The sequence below is a fragment of the Mirounga leonina genome, unplaced genomic scaffold (genome assembly GCF_011800145.1).
Source record: "Mirounga leonina isolate KUSES-001 unplaced genomic scaffold, KU_Mleo_1.0 Mir_92, whole genome shotgun sequence".
In the NCBI taxonomy this organism is placed as follows: domain Eukaryota; kingdom Metazoa; phylum Chordata; class Mammalia; order Carnivora; family Phocidae; genus Mirounga; species Mirounga leonina.
Genome location: NW_023270852.1, coordinates 4781783 through 4800553, shown reverse-complemented (window position 1 = coordinate 4800553; position 18771 = coordinate 4781783). Strand labels below are relative to the sequence as shown.

The 18771-nt window shown below is 44.6% G+C and overlaps 1 protein-coding gene across 8 annotated transcripts in view; it reads left to right on the top strand.

Annotated features, from left to right (window-relative positions):
- Positions 1 to 18771, top strand: part of TEAD1 (TEA domain transcription factor 1) — a 261961-nt gene that overhangs the window by 10227 nt on the left and 232963 nt on the right. For 3 of the 8 annotated variants that reach the window (XM_034995468.1, XM_034995467.1, XM_034995465.1), the window contains exon 1: positions 10650 to 12419. The exons of 2 other annotated variants lie outside the window; for them this stretch is intronic. In XM_034995468.1, the coding sequence (XP_034851359.1) occupies positions 12384 to 12419 (36 nt within the window). In that variant the 5' untranslated portion in view covers positions 10650 to 12383. Of the gene's footprint in view, positions 1 to 10644; positions 12420 to 18771 lie in introns of those variants that run through there. 3 more of the 8 variants (XM_034995464.1, XM_034995466.1, XM_034995470.1) reach the window with 2 other exon arrangements.

The following is an 18771-nucleotide window of genomic DNA, read 5'->3' as shown; positions in this document are numbered from 1 at the left end:
CAGTAAATATGTGAGGTTATTCCTTGCCAAGTGGTAGTATGAATTAAATAGAAATGCTTGCACCTTTGTCCACCTGAAAAGAAACCTCTTCCTTAGATTCCTTTTTTTTTTAAGATTTTATTTATTTGAGAGAGAGAGAGTGAGGACATGCTGGGGGGAGAGGCAGAGGGGGAAGCAGACTCCCCCCTGAGCAGGAAGCCTGATGTGGGGCTTGATCCCAGTACCCCTGAGATCCTGACCTGAGCCAAAGGCAGACACTTAACAGATAGCCACTCAAGCGCCCCTCTTAGATTCTTGCTTGGAAGCCACACTCCTAACTTTGAGATTGTATGGAACTCATCTTTTCATAGAGAAACTGTGCTTGGGGCCCTGCATCTGCCGGGGAGACCATTGAGGAATCGTCCCTGGAGTTTTGAAGTTGGGTCAAGCTTCAGGTGTGAGGGAATAAGAGACAGAGAGGTACCTCTCCCCTACTTTTGCTGTCCCCATTGCACTTTTTTTTTTTTTAAATTATTTTTTAAAGTAGACTCCTTTCCCACCATGGAGTCCAATGCAGGGCTTGAACTCACAACCCTGAGATCAAGACCTGAGCTGAGATCAAGAGGTGGACGCCTAACTGAGCCACCCAGGTGCCTCTGCACTTTTTTTTTAAAACTTTGTTTAGTATTTTATTTTATTTATTTTTTAGAGTAGGCCCCACACTCAGTGTGGAACTTGAACTCAGGACCCTGTGATCAAGAGTGCATGCTGTAACCACTGAGTCAGCAAGCACCCCCACCCAAGTACACTTTTTAATACCTATTTGGGAGCAGGCTGCTTAACTTCTCTGCTCTCAGTTTCCACATCTGGAAGATGGAGCTGATGCTACCTACTCTGAAGGGTTGTGGGAAAGTTTAGTTAGATAAGAGTCAGCTCAGTAGGCTACAGCTACAGGTCTGACCGCTGCTAGACCCCAGGCCATCCTCTTCATCTCAGTGCTCCAAGCTCTGAAATGAAATCTTTGCACCTTGTATTAGACTCCTTTCTGTGCACCTGAAATATATTTCAAATAATGATTCACGCTTGTGTGAATGGCAGCCCATCCATCCTTTTGCCAGTGTGTTTGCATATTAAAGAGGATGTTAGTTAATCCAAGATGAGTGTCTCTTTGGGTTCGTACCCAGGTACTCCTTGGACAGATGAGCTGGATGTCTTCTGGAAGCTGGTGGGTTGTCACCTGGGTTTTCAGAGTCTCTGCCCAAAGCTGGTCAGCTACACTTGAGCAGGGTGTGTCATTGTCTCCACGCTTTTCGGCTGGGGCCACTCCCAGGGACTGGTCTGAGCAGGTAAGATTGCTCTGTGGGGGCCTGGGCTGGGGACCACTTGCATTTTACGGACTTCTCTGTTGTCTCTTAACCAGGTTACATGGAACTGTGTGTGAGTGAATCTGGTTTCCTAGCCTTTAAATTAAGAATTAAAATGAAAGATTTCTAAGAGAGATGAGTGGACTTGGCGGGAGGGATAGAGGCTTTTGGAGGCAGGCAGGCTGAGCGTTGAGGAGTGGAGAGAGGCACGTTTAAAAACAATTCACAACCTGTGACTCTGCTAAAAGCGACTGAATTATATCATTTTAAAGGGTAGATTTTGTGGTATGTGATTTATATCTCATAGAATCAATACAGCCCTGAATCCAGTTATCACGCTGAACAACGTTGGCATGACCCCCCCCCCCCCCCCATGTGTACATTTGTTTTGCTGGTCAGATGACTAAGGTTGATATGCAGAGTGATGGATGTCCTAATACAAGTTTACATTTCTGCTTGTATATTGGTTTTAGTGAGGGGCCTACAGGTATCCATTAGAAGTACCTAAGGTGGAAGACTTTAGAAAGAGTGATTTCAATAATGCGGAATGACTTGGTCCTTAATGATAAATGCTGACTATGTTAACTGCTCGTGTGGCTTATGCTTAAGCCACCCAAGACCTCAGTAAATACCAACAAGGAAAGACTGGGAGATCAGGCAGTAGAGAGACCCGGAAGGCACCTGGGGCCGCAAGTCAAGTATTGAATCTGCTTTGTAAATTGACTTAAGATGGGGAAGAAAAGAACCCGGAGTCAGGTCAATTTATACCCCAAGTTTCAGCTTCTGCTCTGCCCAGTTTTTTCTTTTCTTTTCTTTTTTTTTTTTAAGCAAGTTTTTTTTTTTTTTTTTTAAGATTTTATATATTTATTTGAGACAGAGAGAATGAGAGACAGAGAGCATGAGAGGGAGGAGGGTCAGAGGGAGAAGCAGACTCCCCGCCAAGCAGGGAGCCCGATGCGGGACTCGATCCCGGGACTCCAGGATCATGACCTGAGCTGAAGGCAGTCGCTTAACCAACTGAGCCACCCAGGCGCCCCCCCAGTTTTTTCTTCATTGTAACTTGGGCTTGCTCCTGTGTCTCCCAGATGCTCCCTGTCTTCCTCATAATAACTGTTTGTGGCAGTTTTTATCCATTGGTATTTTGTAAAGGGTTGTCCTCTTCCATTCCCTGGGGCTGTGTATGTGCTTGTCTGGTACAGTCCTGCTCCTTGTCTCTGAGCAGTAGCTTAATAACACCCCCTTTTCCTCTGCAATGCCCTGGTTTGGATGGTAAACTATGCAGTCAGTCATTCTACTATTAGGAAACTGTTGAGGAAACTGGATGACCTCCTTTAATTAGGCAGAATGGAGGGAAAATCTTTGGGCAGGAGGTCTTTGTGGCTGGGGCTTGAGCTCCTGACAGCATTATTCTGGAAGGCGTGTCCCAGGCTGTTTCTGAGAGCAGAGGTACAGTAGAGGAGCTTTTCCCTCTAGACCTGTGCTACTTTTAACCAAATTGCTTCAAACCCTGTGCTGTTCTGCAGATCAGTTCATAATGTATTTAAAAAAAGTGTCCATTCATAGGAATGATTCAGCATTGGTTCATTTCCTTTTAGACTAGCAAAATTTAATTGAGAAGTTTTTCCCAGTGGAATTCTGAAAGGTTTGTATTGTGTGAAATTCGGGGATTTCAGATTATATTTTTAGGACTTGTGGTCTCAGTGCTCTTGACATTCTTAGGTTTCAGGCTTGCTTCTCTTTGTTCTTTCAGAGAATGTGGGATCATGTCCTATGACGTTCCTAAATCTATAAGGCAGGGAAAGTAGAATGGAATTTAAGGAATTTTAGTACTTTGCCTAAAACCAAAAGTAATTGTAACAACACTGCTCAGTTCCAGGTGGTTGTTTTGACACCATCGTTTAGTTATTTTATCATGTGCTTTAGGCAGTAACTGGGGCAGGTGTTCAGTGCACTGTGGTGTCTTTCAGGTCTGGCCTTTGCTGTTGAGCTTGGAGAACTGTTTCCTTGTTGGGGCCTTTCCTAGGGAGAAGGCAATTTTGAGGGTCCTCCACAGGCCAGGGTCCCAGGGTCTTGGTCCCTCCACTTGGCAGCTGTGTAGAAGGGAAGGCTTGGTTGGACAGCCCCTGCCGTTAGCCCTCCCTGTGCCCCTGGGCAGGCAAGTCACATGAAAATCTTTTGTTTTCCTCTGGGAAGATGATGCTGGGCCACCTTCCCCCAGCCAGCTTTTGAGCTGAGCTTTAGATTAAAGCGATAAGATGTGAGAGCCTAGGCAGAAAGGTCCTGGAGAACTGCGTCCTTATCTTGATCTGAGTCATTCCATCCCCAGCCCCCCACTCCCCTCCCAAAGGCAGGGGTTGGGGAGAAGGCGCAGTACCGCTGAGTCCCCTCTGGAACTTCTGGTTGCACCCATCCCCGGGCCACTCTGGAGAATTTGGTAAGTAAGGGAGACTGGCCAGGTTCTGTCTTAAGCCCATTCTTGCGCATTACCTCATCTAAACCTAAGAGCTCCATTTGTAGTTGGAGGAAGGGAAGCTCGGAGAGGTTTAGTACCGCGCCCAAGGTCACACAGCCAGGGTAACGCATCATAGGGGCAGCGTTTGAAGCCAGTTCCTAGGTCGGGGGCTTCACGGCTGCCAGGCCAAAAAGATTGCATATTAAGTCACCTGTCAGGTTTTATTATTAGGGCATTTGATTGGAGTTGAGGTAGATTATAACACTGAAACAGAGGTCGACTTCCCCTCACTTGGTGTATTTGTGCAGAAACGGTGAAGTACACAATAACTTTGTTTTGTGTTCTTGGTGTCCTGTTTTACTCTCTCTTCAAAATAAACATGTGGCTAAGGTCCTAAAAAATTGGGCATGACCCAGTCAAGCTTTTCATCAGGGGATTGTCTCACCTTCGTTTTGTTTTCTTGAGAAGGCGCAAGAGTTACCACTGCCCCCTTGTTTTCAGTCCTCTAAAGACTGTGGGGACCCAGTACCCCTCCCCTCTCAGACTGGGTATACTGGCCATTAAAAATGGGAGGGTAAGGCTCCTGGGGGCTGGATTGATCCGAACTCCTTTACGTATGTGTGTATTGTGTGTGTGTGGAGGTGAGGCTGGTGTGGTTTGGAAACCTGGGTTGATGATCCATATGGGGGGGGGGGGGGGGTGTCCCCAGCCTGGGACTGGACCTGCCAGTTTCTCTGGTTTTTCTTTTTCTGGTTTTCTTTGGAATGTGCTCTGTTGGCAGACTGTCAGAATAACTTAGCTCCCCCCCACCTTCCACCTGAAGGCCTAGATACGGAAATGGCCTCATGCTGGGGGTAGGATTTAGGCAAATGACCTTGACTTCACTCCTTGATAGTGGGGGTGCTTGGAAACCTGGGAAGATGGGATGAATTCCTTCCCTTCCTTGCCCAGGTGACCGCAGGTGACCCGGTGGAAAATATGCCTTAGGCTGTGAAACGCGGTGGGCAGTGGAGGGGGCTGAGGGGAGAAAAGGTTAATGGGCTTGCTCAGAGCCCTTAATAATCAGGCCTCCAAAAAAGACATTAGGGTCTTCAAAATGGGATTGCTAATGGGGTTGCTACCCATCTTTGACATCTTGGCTGGTTTAGTGAGAGAGAGATTGGGCTGGTTGATACTCTTTTCCTCCTGTTCACCTGGTTCTGGTGACTCTGGTCCAAAAGGGCAAGTTGGGGCCACTGATGGCCAGTTTCTGGGACTTGTGCTCTTGTCTTTCCCTCCTTCCCAGTCTGCTGGTTTGCTCCCTTCTTACCTTTCCCTGTGCCTTTCGGGTACTTCTGCTATTGGCCATTTTGGTCTTGCCTAACTTCGTACAGTTCTCTGTAGCATTTGGTATATTTAGCAAAGGAGCCGAAAAGCCTGGCTTTGACATCAGCCCCTGGTTCCAGCTCCAGTCCTGCTTTTACTGGGCATGTGATCTCAAGTAAATGATTCCGTTTCCTCATCTGAAAAATAAAATAATAATATGATAAAGTGAAATATGATGAAATACAGTGAATGGCCCGCAGTGAGCCATGTTGTCTCCCCCAACCGGTTCTGTTCCGTAGTCCCCTGCTTCCTCTGCCTCCAGCCCCCCCCGCCCCGCCCCAAGTTTCTGAGGGCTTTGTCCCAGCCAGAATGGCCCCGTCTGACGGGAGCTCATTTATTTGCTTTTCCATCTTCCTCTATTGGGTTTAGTTTTAAGCTTTTTCCCAGCTTCCACTCTTGCTGGATTTCCTGTTCTGTTGTTTTTCTCTCTTCAGACAATTTCCCTTTTGCTTTCACATTTTTACACACAAGACACGCATATACACACATGCATGTGGCCTGGACTTTTCCTCTTTTATCCTCTGCTCTTATCACTGTGAGATCTTAGACTGCCCCTGCAGTTCCCTGAGCTTCACCAAAAATGGTCAAGAAAAGCACCACTTCTCAATTCTGCGGCCTTTAACACTGGAGAGCATCGAATCTTTTGGCTTAGAGTTATCAGCACTCTCAAGAGTTGTTACTATTTTGAAAAAACAACGCATTCTCATTCTCATGTTTGTGAACTTGTAGAATTACACACATTTCTTCTACTTATCTCTTTGACCTTGGGCAACCTCTTTAATCTTTTCGAATCTCAGTTTCCTTACCTATAAAATGGACATAGTAGTACAGTGCCTGGCAGAGAAGGTAGTGTCCCATACGTCACCATCACTAGGTGGTCACCATCTCTGGGTGATCACGCTCACCCAGTAGCTAAAATTAGAATGCCAAGTACCTCTTCCTCTAGTATCTTTCTGTGTGAGGGAGGGGGACAAGAAAAGTATGTTATATTTTATTTCAGATTTTTCAGAATTTTTATTATGGAAAAATTCAGTACAATAGAGGGCAGTGACCCTCCCGTGTCCCATCATAACTTAGCAACAGTCATCAACTCCTGGCCATTCTTGTTTCTTCTAAACCCCTGGCTCCTCTCCCACTGGAGTTTTGTTCTGAAGCAATCCCAGATGTCATACCATTTCATCTGTAAAGTTTCCAGTAAGTGCTTAAAAACTATGACTCTTTAAAAAAATACTAACTGTAATATCATCACATTTTAATAATAATTCCTTATTATAAAATATCTATAAAAGTCACTGTTCAAATTTCCTTGATTGTCTTGACAGTGTTTTCCCATGGTTGGGTTTGTTTAAATTCGGGTCTGGACAAGATCCACAGGTTCTTTTTGGTTACTGTGTTTCTTAAAACTCTTTAGAGATCACTCTTCCCTCCTTTATTTTTCCCTTGCAGTTGGTTTGTTATAAAAGCCTCACTGGGTCTCTCTCGAGTTCTCCTCATTCTGGATTTTGCAGCCAACATCCTCAGGGTGCCATGTATCATGTTCCACTGTCCTCTGTAATTCCCATAAATGGGAATTTAGATCTACAAGCTCAATCTGGTTCAGGTTTAATGTTTTTGTTTGTGGGTTTTTTTTTTTTTTTTTTTTTGAGAGGAATATTTCATAACCAGTAGTTCCACAAGAGGTACGTAATCATAACGTGCAGTTGTCTTTCTCTTTGTGATATTGACAGCCATTGGTTTATGATCTCTGCCCGTATCTGTTATTTCATATGGGCTTTGTAAACTGGTAATATTCCAGTTCTCTGGTTCTTTCATTTAGTAGCTAGTAGACTCTTACAGAGAGAAATGTTCTCTTATCAGTTATTTGGTTAACCTGGTGTATGGTTTGTACAGGAGAGGCAGGTTTCTGGTTTTGTTTTTTGTTTGAGTATCATTATGCAATCATAGATTTTAAATTATTGGATGCTTTTGACTACATTATAGTTCCTCTTATTGATACTCAAATTGTACCATCTTTGGCCATGAGGAGATTCTTTAGTGGGCTCCTTTGTCCTTTTGATGTGACCCAGATAGTTTTTGGTAGCTGCCTGCTATCCATTCTCTTCCTGTGTATTCTTGACTTAGAATGAACCATTTCTGCTGGGTTTTTGGTTCCTTGTAGTGGAAAATGGTATTTCAAGGCTACAGTGTGAGTGCTTAGGTCTCTGCTTCCCGCCCCCCCCCCCCCCCCCCCCCGCCACTTGTTCAGAAATGGATTCCACCTTCCAGGTCAACTTGTTGGGCCATGGTAAATCCTTTCCTTGTGCACCTGTCTCATGTTGGCTCCTTTGGCTCTTAGTCGTCACTTCCATGCCCTTGCTTGTCATCTTGTCCTTTTCTCCCCTAAGAAAAAAGGCCAAACCAAAGAATTCCCCAGGGACAGTTCATGGTTTGACACTCATCATGAAGGCCAAAGCTCACATTAATTTCAGCTTTACAGAAGACTTCAGTCAATGCCCATTGGTCGTGTCTACCCAGTAGTTTGTTCTGCTCCTTGTTTAAATAACCAGAAGGTGAAAAATTCCTGTTATTACCTCTCTGAGCCGTTCAGACTGCAAGCTATATTTTGATGAGATGGTTGGGGTCATTTACACACATCTGTTTGAGTAAATACTCCTTGAATTAAGTTTTGTACCTTCCTCTCTTGAAGTGTTTAAAATAGAATATATTTAATCTCTCAGTCATTTAAAGAATTTATCACTAATACATTATTTTTATAAGCAAAAAAAACAACGTTAAAGCTTTGTGGTTTTAGGCAGATTTATGCAGTGGAGTCCTTAGAACACAGCAAGTATGGTGCTGTTGTGGGAACACCATAGTAAGCCTCTAAGCCTAAAATGAGTGCTTTTTTCTTTCTTTCTTTTTTTAAAAATTGTATTTATTTGACAGAGAGAGAAAGAGACAGCGAGAGAGGGAACACAAGCAGGAGGAGTGGGAGAGGGAGAAGCAGGCTTCCCGCCAAACAGGGAGCCCGATGTGGGGCTCGATCCCAGGACCCTGGGATCATGACCTGAGCCGAAGGCAGACGCTCAACGACTGAGCCACCCAGGCGCCCCGAGTGAGTGCTTTTTTCTTTAACAGGTCTGCTGTCAGACTTATTTTTAGTAATTCCTATCTTTGTTTCTTGGAAATTGTTTTGATACCCATGTCGGTTCATCAAGGAATATGCACTTAAGGAAAAAGTAAAAATTAAAAAAAAATTAAAAGCTCATCTTAAGGAGAAGAAGCTATAATGCTCTCCTCAGAGGGTCCATTCAGGCCTGGAGTTTCAGCTTCAGTAATTAATACATTTTTGTTTGTTGATGAAACAAAGCCACGTGCATTCACAATCCAGCCAACCTAGCCTCACAGCAGAATGAGCCACGAGTCCTGAAATTATCATCATTCATGACATCCTGAGAAATTAACCAGCATCCTGGCCTGTGAAATTTTGGATACTCACTTAGTAACTAACTACCCGCCCTCCCTGCGTTTTATTTTCTTTTTTTTTTTTTTTTTTAAGGCAATGAGCTTCATTTAATGGTTCCTCTGTATTAAAGCAAAGCATAGCATTGTAGGGGTTCATCCCCTCCCCTTTCCTCCATGGGCCCAGAGAGAGGGCAAGGAGCCCTGTAATTCACAGGCAGGCTGGCCTCTGTGCCCCGAGGTAAACCCGGTTTCGCAAAGGGAATTTTCATTGTGGTCCTGTGGCTCCCTGACATAGTGGAGGCTTCAGGAGGCAAGTGGTAAAAAGCTACCAAAGAAAAAGCTGGGCTGGAGCCACTGACGTCATGTCAGTAAATCTGCTGGAGGAGCCCCGCCGAGCAGTCCTGCACTTTGGCCTCGCCTGGTCAACTGTTCTCACTGTTTCCTCCACCCCCCACCCCCACCCAGCCTACATTGTTGTTTTCCTTTTCCCTCTGTGTGCTGGGCTGGTGTTGAAACCCGTAAACACTTTGAAAGCTATCCCTGAAGCTGGTCCTGTGTTTGATGCCCTCCACTGGGGAGAAAGGGAAACCCAAGGATTGGTGGGTAGGGGAGGATTGAAAAAACTGGTCCCTCGTGGGACTTCTCAATGATGAACGAATCTGTGGGGACCTCGTGGGAAGCAGCCAGAGGTGCCAGCTCCTGACTCGGTACTTTTAGAGAGCTTTGCTCTTCAGTACTGGGTGTGTGTGTGTGTGTGCACGTGCATGTGTCCGCCCCCATTCGTCCACTTGTGCATGCATGTGTGCATGTGTGTGGTGGAACGAAGAGAATAATGTTCAGAGGCAGAGGACGGTGGAAGTCCTGAACTGCAGTGTTCTGCAGAGGGTGATTTAAGAGAATGAGTTCCACTAGGAGTCCTTTATTACCCATTACTCATTGGTCAGCTAACCCTGAACTCTCCCTGGTTTGCAGCTCTCACAGTTAAATCTAGACCTACAGGCTTCTTCACATCTTGGGTATTTCGAGTCACAACCCCAGATGCGCCTGAATTAAAATATTGCTGTGCTAAATCTATTTTTACATCGAGGGGAGTGACATCTAAAAATAAACCTTATCCCACCTGTTACCCACTTTTGGGAAGTTTGAATGCTGTCAAGTCACAGCCCACAGACTAGGCGTTTGATCACGGCTTCCAATGGGGTGTCCACATACCCCTTTCCTGCCATTGGCGTGATGTTCGATTTTATTAACCATTGTCCTCCTGTTTTTTATTTTGCTGTGAATATTCGTTTGCAAATAAGAGTGAAGCATGAGTTCAGGTTGGTTTTGAAGTCCCTGCGTCTTAGGGTCAGAAACATATTAAAAGCAGTATCTTCTCCATGAATCATTAGATGAGTCAGTTCCTGAAACCACTACAAGCCTCATAGTTCTTGGCTACAAGCAAAAGCAGGAAATCCAGGCTTCAATAACTTCCTTTCCCGGTCCTGGCTGTAGTCACATCGGTGGTTAGGTTCTGCTGCCTGCCTCTGTAAGCGGTAGGAAGATGTATGTCTGAGGAACAAAGGCACTCGAGTCAATTTACTGAAACTGTTTATAATTTGTGGTCTTGACCTGAATGTGAGGCTGCGTTGGCATACCCTGCTCGGCCATGCAGCTCTGCACACTCCGCCCGGGAAGGCGCGGGCCGGGTCCCTCGAAATGCCCCAGCAAACGCGAGGCGAATGTTGCAGGGAGCTTTAATGTTCCAGTGAATCCTCAAACTTGTGGGCATGGAAGCAGACATGAGGCAGAAAGCTCTGGAGTCCATATGTACAGCTGAAGTATCAACTTCTTTTGTTCTCTCCGTTAAGAGAGAGGGAGGGTGAAGGGAGGGAGGGGAGAGAATGAGAGCGAGAGAGGGAAAGAGAGAGAGAGAGAAAGAAAGGAGAGGAGAGAACACACCCATGCCAGCCCACCCGAGTTCTGGCTTGTCTCTTGCTCTTTCTTGCAGTTTACTTCCTTATAAACAGGGTCTTTTTTTTTTTTTCCCCCTTTTGTATTCCTTTTGCAGCGTTTCAGGCCAGTCTTACTGACTTCAAAATCAGCTTGATAACTATTTTGTTAAACACTCGAAAAAGTAAGGGAGAAACATGAAGTGCTTATCTCCCAATGTAGTGGGTCTACTGCAACTTGAGTATCTCCTCTTTTATGAGCAGACTCCAATTTGTCTATGTTCCTCCATCCGAGCAGACGCAAGTTGGTGTCTCTCCCCGTGGGGCCGCTGCTCACTGCTGCTTTATGCTTTGCTTGTGGAGTTATGGATTTTTTCGATTTTGGAAAAAAAAATTAAAATCGAGTGTGATGCATTTTCATTTATCCACTCCTCTGTTCTTTTCCTACGCTAATTGGTGTTAGCTGGCTGTGAGAAAACGGGACTGAACGTGGACTTTTTTTTCCCCATTGAGTATATATGGAGTCATTGGAAGTTCTGATAGAAGTCTAAAAATAGAGTGGGTAGGCAAACCCTGTGAAAGAGATAAGGAAAAAGAAGGAGGAAAGGTGAAGTGATGAGCAGTCATATACGGACGCTGTCTTTTAAATTGAGTTTGTTTCCAATTCATAGTTGGCAATGACTCAGGAAGGTCCAATTCTATCTATTTCAGCCTTTGTAAAGGATAAAATAAAAGCAAATGCAAAAGTTTGCCTGCCTTTTTAATGAAGCCTGGCTGATTCAGAGCACAGATAGGCTGGTGAGTGCCACTTTGTTCTTTCTTGTCATTTGTATTTTGTGTTTGGGTAATTCTCTGTTCAACCTCAGTCTAGACTGAAAGGTTCGGATAAGCTGTTGAGAAAGTTAGGCTTATTTTGATTTTAGAGGTTTGACTGAGAGTCATGATATCAGACTTGGGTTTTCCAGATTTCGGGCTTGTAAAACAAAACAAAGCAAAACAAGACCCTTAGTCCTAGGCGAGTTTGTTAGGAAATCACGGAAAATATATTCCTCGTATTGACGTGTGAAGAGTTACTGTCTAAACTTGGAAGAGATTTTTCCTTATGTTGTGAGACATACAAACCCAATTATTTTTATTTGTCCTTCTTTGATCTGAGAGTTAACTTCTTGTTAATGTAGACTTCAGGCTGGGAGTACAGACCAAAGCTGGATTGCTTACCTTCTCTGGACCAAGTTGTTCAAGGCCAGGGATTGATTCATTAATTAAAATCAATGTAAATGGATTTGTAAGCCTCCTGTAACAGATTATCTTATTAGCAACCACACAGAGCAGCCTGTGATCTGTGAGGAATGTGTTTGTTGCCCTAGGTGAAATAGACCCCGACTGATGGACTCTTTGGGGCTACTTTATGAAACACCCAGTGGCTTTTGTGAGGAAGGACTGAGCCTTGCTTTAACCATTACACCGAACCGCTTTACACCGAACTGTCTCTTCCTGTGGAAAATTACTTTTAATACGTTTGCCCCAGAAAGCTTCCGTTCTGTGTATGTGTGTTCTGTGTGCCCTGGCAATGGCTGTGTCTCTCTCCCACCTTTGCCTCCATGATCTCAACGGGGTATTCGTGTATTGGCCAGGTCGACTTGCCTGTTTCCAGGTAAGATTCCTGCCGAGAACCTTCCTCTGAAGAGAAAAGGAAGAACCAGAAATAAATTTCCATTTGATAACAACAAAATGCTTTTTTTCTCGACCCAAGCAACCAACAAGCAAGCTACAGAAAAGACATTTATCTGTTATTTGAGGATCTGGCTATACAGCTGTGCTTCCTTGGAGTGAGGATAAGAAGACAAGATGGTTCCTTTGGAAAACCTTGTGGCTTTAACAAAGGTCAGAGTTCATTCAGCTATCATTTGTATCGTTATTTTTTATAATTGTGCCAGGCAGGTAGATATCCTCTACAGTTAGGCCAGCTTGCCCACCTCCTCTCTCATGTTTGGATCAAGGGAGGGGGACATCTCACCCAAGCTGAGTTAAACTGTCTCCTGAATATTTTGGAATGGGGATGGCAATCCTAGCTTGTCTTTTTTTTTTTTTTTTTTTAAGATCTTATTATTTGAAAGAGAGAGCATGACGGTGGGAGGGTCAGAGGGAGAAGCAAACTCCCTGCTGAGCAGGAAGCCCAATGTGGGACTCGATCCCAGGACTCCAGGATCATGACCTGAGCCAAAGGCAGTCGTTTAACCAACTGAGCCACCCAGGCGCCGAATCCTAGCTTGTCTTTGATGTTCACATTATAGTTCAGGGAAACTCTCATTGGGGAGATGGTTGACTCGTGAGTAGAGAGAGGCATGGAATAAGACTACTTTGCAGAGAGAAAAGAACAGAGCATTTGTGCAGGGCAGGAGATGAGAGACCTTGGGAAAAGTCTAATTTGTGGATAGTTTTCCATTTCCCCTGTGGACGGGCTGCTGTTCTTGATTCAGGGTCTTCTGATAGACCCCTTGGCCTTATAATGAACCCATGTTACCCTATCTTTCCACCCCCTTAGGTTCGCAGGAGTGTGTTACTGTTAATTGAAACCAAATGGTCTCTGGCCAGCTAGTTTGCTGGGAAATAGGCCCTGTGTGGTGTTCTGGAGAAGCCCTGCTCACAGAGGCAGCTCCTGTGGCAGCACGTGGCTTCTGCTGTTCTGGACTCCGTGCTCCAGTGTGGGTTCAATCACAGGGAGCATTACTTTGTTCCCTGGGTGTTAGCCAGCTAGGTAGTAACTAGGGTGGCCGCCTAATGTGTGTCTCCGACTGGAAGATTTCAAGGCCTTACCTAGGCTTTTCTGCTGCCTGATTTGCCTTGTGGCTTTTAGGTTGTATGGTGCTTCGTTCAGATGTGGCTGGTGAGGAATTCCGCCCCCCCCCCCACCATACCCCGGGGCACTGGGATGATCTGGTCTGCTGAGCACCTGGAAGGAGGCAAACCAGGTGTGTCATTAGACCTGAGTGTCCTGCCTGGTGGCACCACCCCTCCCTTCCTCCCCTCCCAACTCTGATCAACGTGGAAAGCATGCTCTCTGTGGCCTTCGGCAAATGCTTCCTGATGATAAATCCAATGTGTATATTGTGCACGTGCTTCAAACTTCCTCCCAGGGAATCTTCAAACTCATTGGATTAGCAAATGCATTAAGTGGCAAATGCCTTCTTGAGGAGACCAGTAAGATGTGTGCCCTTGGGGATGGTGTCAGATACCAAATACTGCTTCCTCCACTATTCCCCAGATTTTTGGGGGTGGTGTGTGGTGGGCAGGCAGTGTAAATGAGCAGGGACGAAGATTTCGATGAGACTTAACATTTAGAAATAAAATAGTAGAAGCTGTTAAGATAGAATTTGTTTTGGAAAGTCCTTGTCATGCACATTATAGCAGACATCTATGCGGTATTTGTTGGCATCTTTTACAAAGTTGAAGACGTTTTTAGCTTAGGCTTGATATGACATGTTATGTTCTACTCATTTAGTTCGTAAAGTTTAGTCTGTATATTTAGAAAGTAGAAATAGAAAGTAGAAACCTGGAGAGTTTTTTTTCTCCTGTAAATTGAGAGGCAACAGGGAGGGGAAACTTTGTAGAACATTATCGGGACGTGGATGTGAGGAGTGTGGATTTATGGAAGTGCATTCCCAAAGGCCCCACGTCTAATAAAAAATATCATTCATCTGATGCTTTATAGTTCATGTAGTTCTTTCAGTAGGCTAACTCGCTTAGCCCTCACGACAGCTTGCCTTTCATAGATGAGGAAATGGGGGTCTCAGAAATTAGGAGGCTTGCCCAGGATCACACAGCCAGTGAGTGGGCAAAGGGCGGCCAAGCGCGGAAACCGTCCCTGGATGCTGCTGAATTCGTGCAGGAGGCCTCCTTTGCTGTGCCCTCTCCATCCTGGAGCGGGGAGGGGGAGGTGTTAGGACAGGGCTACGAAAGCGTGACATGAGGGTCGGGGAGGGCGGGCAGGTGGGGTCTGGGGACAGGAAAGAAATAGTTTGAAGCTAGCAGCTCGGGTCTCTCTGCAGTGTTCAGAGCACAGAAAAAGCAGGAATGGGCTCAGATGATCTGCCCACTGGATTGCAAACCAGGCTGAATGTCTTTGTCAGGCAGGGAAGGTGTGTTTTGTTTTGTTTGTTTGTTATTTTTGTTTTTAAATACTGATTCCTGCTGTTGACACTGGATCTTCTAAGTCAGACTGCCAATGGTGATGCTTGGGCGGGGGTGTTCGGAAACCTTCCCAGGTGTTTCTTGTTAAGGTATCTGAGTCCCTCTTAATTCTGGCCCCAGGTTTCTTTAACTAGGAAAGTTCCATAAAATTTAGCCACTTAACATCTCCAGGGAGCTTATTAGACTAGCAGAATCTGAGCTACCCCTCCCCCCTCATCCCCAGGCCTGCTGATTTCCAGGTGAATGGTAAGCACAGTACCATTTGAGAAGCACAGCTAATATCTCAGGGAAACTTCAGGGGACTGTGGGATGGGGTAATTGCCCATATACTTCCTAGGGTTGTCATATGTCTTTTGAGTTTCCTTGTCATATAATGTTTCCATTCAGAAATTGATTTTAAATCAGATTTATCAACTCTTCCTTTATGGCTTCTAGGTTTTTCATTTGCATGCAGACGATGTTGCTTTGAAATTATTGGAAAAGAGTCTTCCACTTTAAAAAAAAAGGAGGTCATGATGTACTTGACAAAGTTGACTGTGTCTAGAATTTTTTTGGTGTATAGTGAGGTCGGGAGTCCAGACTATTATACCTAATGCTTGGCTTGTCCCAACACTGTTCATTGAATCTTTTCTCCATGTATCCATACACTGAATTCGTACATGTTTTATTATCTACCTGGAGCCTTGATTACCAAAGCTCTGTAATGGGTTTTGATATCTAATAGAGGTACTCATTTTTCATTACTCTCCATTTTAAGATTTTTTTTCCCCCCTGCCTGTTCTCACCAGTTTGGTTATCTAAATCCATTTAGTTTTAGAAACACTTTGTCTAGTTCAAAAAAATTTTCAGAAACAATTTTTATTGGGGTTCTCTTAAGTTTATAGATGAGTTTAGCCTCATTCTATTTTTTTTTGAATATTTTTGTCTTTTCTAAATTATATGTACTGGTTAGTCAGAACATTTTCCAGTAATTGTCATGCCAGCCATGTAACAGCTATTTTGACAATTTTAAGATTCTATCTTCTGTGGGATTATCTTTGGAGAGACTCTCCCTAACCCGATTGTCCTACCCAGTAGGTATCTGTTCTCTTTTCTCCTCAGCCCAGCTGCTTGTTGATCTGAATCACTATATCCTATTCATTTCTCTCAATAAAATTAGTTTGTTGATTATGTGACTTACCCCCTAGACTGTAAGCCCCACAAGGGAAGGTTCCATGTCTGTTTTTGGCCAGTGTAGTTGCTCAGTGTTTAGGAAATTTCTGGCAGTTGGTGCTCAGTAAATACTTGTTAAATGAGTTGGAATGAAAGAAATCCCAGTAACCAGAGCTCCTGGCCCTTTAATTGAAGGTTAGCTTTGTGTAGAATTGTGTGGACTTGAATCCCAGTTGGAATTCAGCCTACCATTATAGAAATTTTGTATGTCATATATAAAGTGAATGTGTGGTCTTTGGGGGAAGCATTAGTTATCTGTCACGGAAAGGAGGACAGGCCTGCGAGTGTTTTCATCTATGAAAGCTGACAAGGTGGTATGAATTCATTATGGAGAGTGGGGACTGGCGACCACCGGTGTCTAGCATAGGCCTTGTCACCGAGCAGGTCATTTTTTTGGTGAATAACGCTCTGACTCAGATTCTACCACTTTGAATGTTGCAGCATCTCCCTTTTAGATTTTTCTGTTTATGTTAAATTCTTTTTTAAACTAGGGAAAAGAATAGATTACTGCACAGAACTTTGGGTCTTTTTTCTAAAAGTCCTTTAGAGAAATTAGTTATCAACCATTTAGTAGAGCCTTTCATTTTAGGCACGGACACCTGACTTGTGAGGTCCTTATGGACAGGGACAGAATCTTCATTCATTTTAATAACGTTAACATCCAGGTGCTTGAAAAAATGCTCAAGTAGTGAGGGGCGCCAAAGTATAAACCTACAATATATTTTTATATTACTAAAAAAGTGACGTTTTCCTCGGGGGAGTGCAGTGGAAAGAAGTTCTGCGTATATTTTAGTTTCTGCTAGCATTCTTAAAAGTCACACTGGTCGTAAAAACTCTTCCTTCAGTGATGGAAGGGAGAATTTCTAGAAATTGTATTTCTTGACTCTCATTATTTCCCATCACTCTGAGGCAAGAAGGGTGGGATATTTGGATGGAGTTGGTCAGTCACTTAAAATACTGCTGCTTTTGCTTCTTAGTCCGTTATTTCAGGTCTATATTTGGAATAAATCGAAACTCCTGTAGCATTTGAGGCCTTGAACACATTTGGTGCCAAGGGACTTGGTCTTGCAGATTATAAGTAGTTCAGTTGATTGTTTTTTCAATAAAAATTATTTTGAGAATAGTCACTGTGGCCGCATTGCCGGCCTCTGCAGGCACCTCCTTGAGCTCCGTTCGAGGGTCCGTGGGAGAGGTTACCCTGGGAAGGACAGAGCAAGGAGCCCGTCTCTAGCAAGGCCCGCCTTCCAGTTCAGCTTTGGAGCAAAACCTCAGCAGTGCCCACTGGGGCCCCGGGCCCCTGTGGTCCCACCCCCTTTGAATTTGTGTTTGCTTCTTCATGTGTACCCTGTACACTATTTGAAGAGTATGTGTAAGCCCGTTGTGTTTTCTTTAATAAAACTGCATTTATCTTTGTATGGACAGATTGTGTTCTTAGAGTCCACATTCTTAGAGAACATTGGGAACAGTTTACTTAGATTTTTTTTTTCCCCCTTTCTTTAAATAAAGGCTTCCTCTGATTTATCAACTCTAAAACTGTTGAAAGCCGGCAGAAAAAGTTGGTTGAAGGGAGAAGGCACTATTCTGGAGTGTTTTAATTTAGTAACTATATTTTGGAGTGGCAAGGGCTTTTACTGTTCTAGAACCTGTATCAAACAAAGTACAACTAAGATCCCAAACCTAAATTGGGCCTTGCTTTTGATCTGGGAAATTGGATATGTGGAAAGACCAAACAGGGAGGTTTGAATAAATGAGGTGCTGCTATGTTGAAAGCTGTTTTTGACTAAAGGGGAAATTTGAATAATTGGAGTGGGTTGTGCCTGGGAGTCCTCCCTGTCTTTTTTGAGTTCCAAAAGATGGTGTGAACTTTGAATTTATTGTATGCCAGCATCTGTGTTAGGTGCTGAGGATTCAGAGAATGAGAACTCTAGGTTAATTCAAGGAACATCGAGGAACCAGGGTAGTGGGAGAGAGAGCTGTGTTAGGGGGTGATTCCAGTCTCCTGTGGTGAGTGATGTCATGGGGAGGGGGGGGGGAGGGTCTGCCAGAGAAGAGACTTGGGGCTGGGGGTCCTGAGTTTGGTACTGCCAAAGCTAAAATAAAGACAGCTTACATAAGGAATGTGAGCTGCTTGTCTTTTTGCTCTCCTAGACCATGTAGACGACACTCAACATAAACAAGATGAATTTCTGTATGAAATTCCAGTGGCTGACAGTATAATGCAGGAAATGTGACCTGTCGCAGGGTTGCCTGCAGGATCTCTCTCTGGCTGGCTCCAGACCCTTCTTCTGATCTGCTCATAGGCTCTATAACTGGAGACCTGGAGGAGGTAGAGCCACGCTCTGGACTTCCTTTATCCCTGGTGTGCCCTGGAATGGTGAATTCTGCTGCCAGCAGTGGGAGGCTGCCTCCTGGTCTGCCTCTTGAACCAGACCCTTTGTGTGTTCTACTCTGTTCCACGGCGGCCTCAGGTGTCCGTGGTCCTGGGCTGGTACCCGCCTGCAGCCGCGCAGGGTGCCGGTGTTGGAACTGACCCTCCGTCTTACCCTCTGGGAACATCACAGATGGGTTAAGTAGTTTCCCTCTCCTTCTGCTCATTCCCCAGACTGGTCCCCATCACAGCTCTGTACAGCGCTTTGTGCCTTAATGTCCTATTTGATCCTCAGAACAATGCTGATGTAGAAAGTGTGAGGCTTGCAAGCTTCATTTTAGAGAAGGAAGATTTGAGGCTCAGAGAAATGCACCCGGATATGTAAGGGGCAGAGTCCAGCAGGGAATCCTGAGTCTTTGTCAAGTGCTCATATAGCTGAGTGGCACCTCCAGCCAGCCCTGCCTT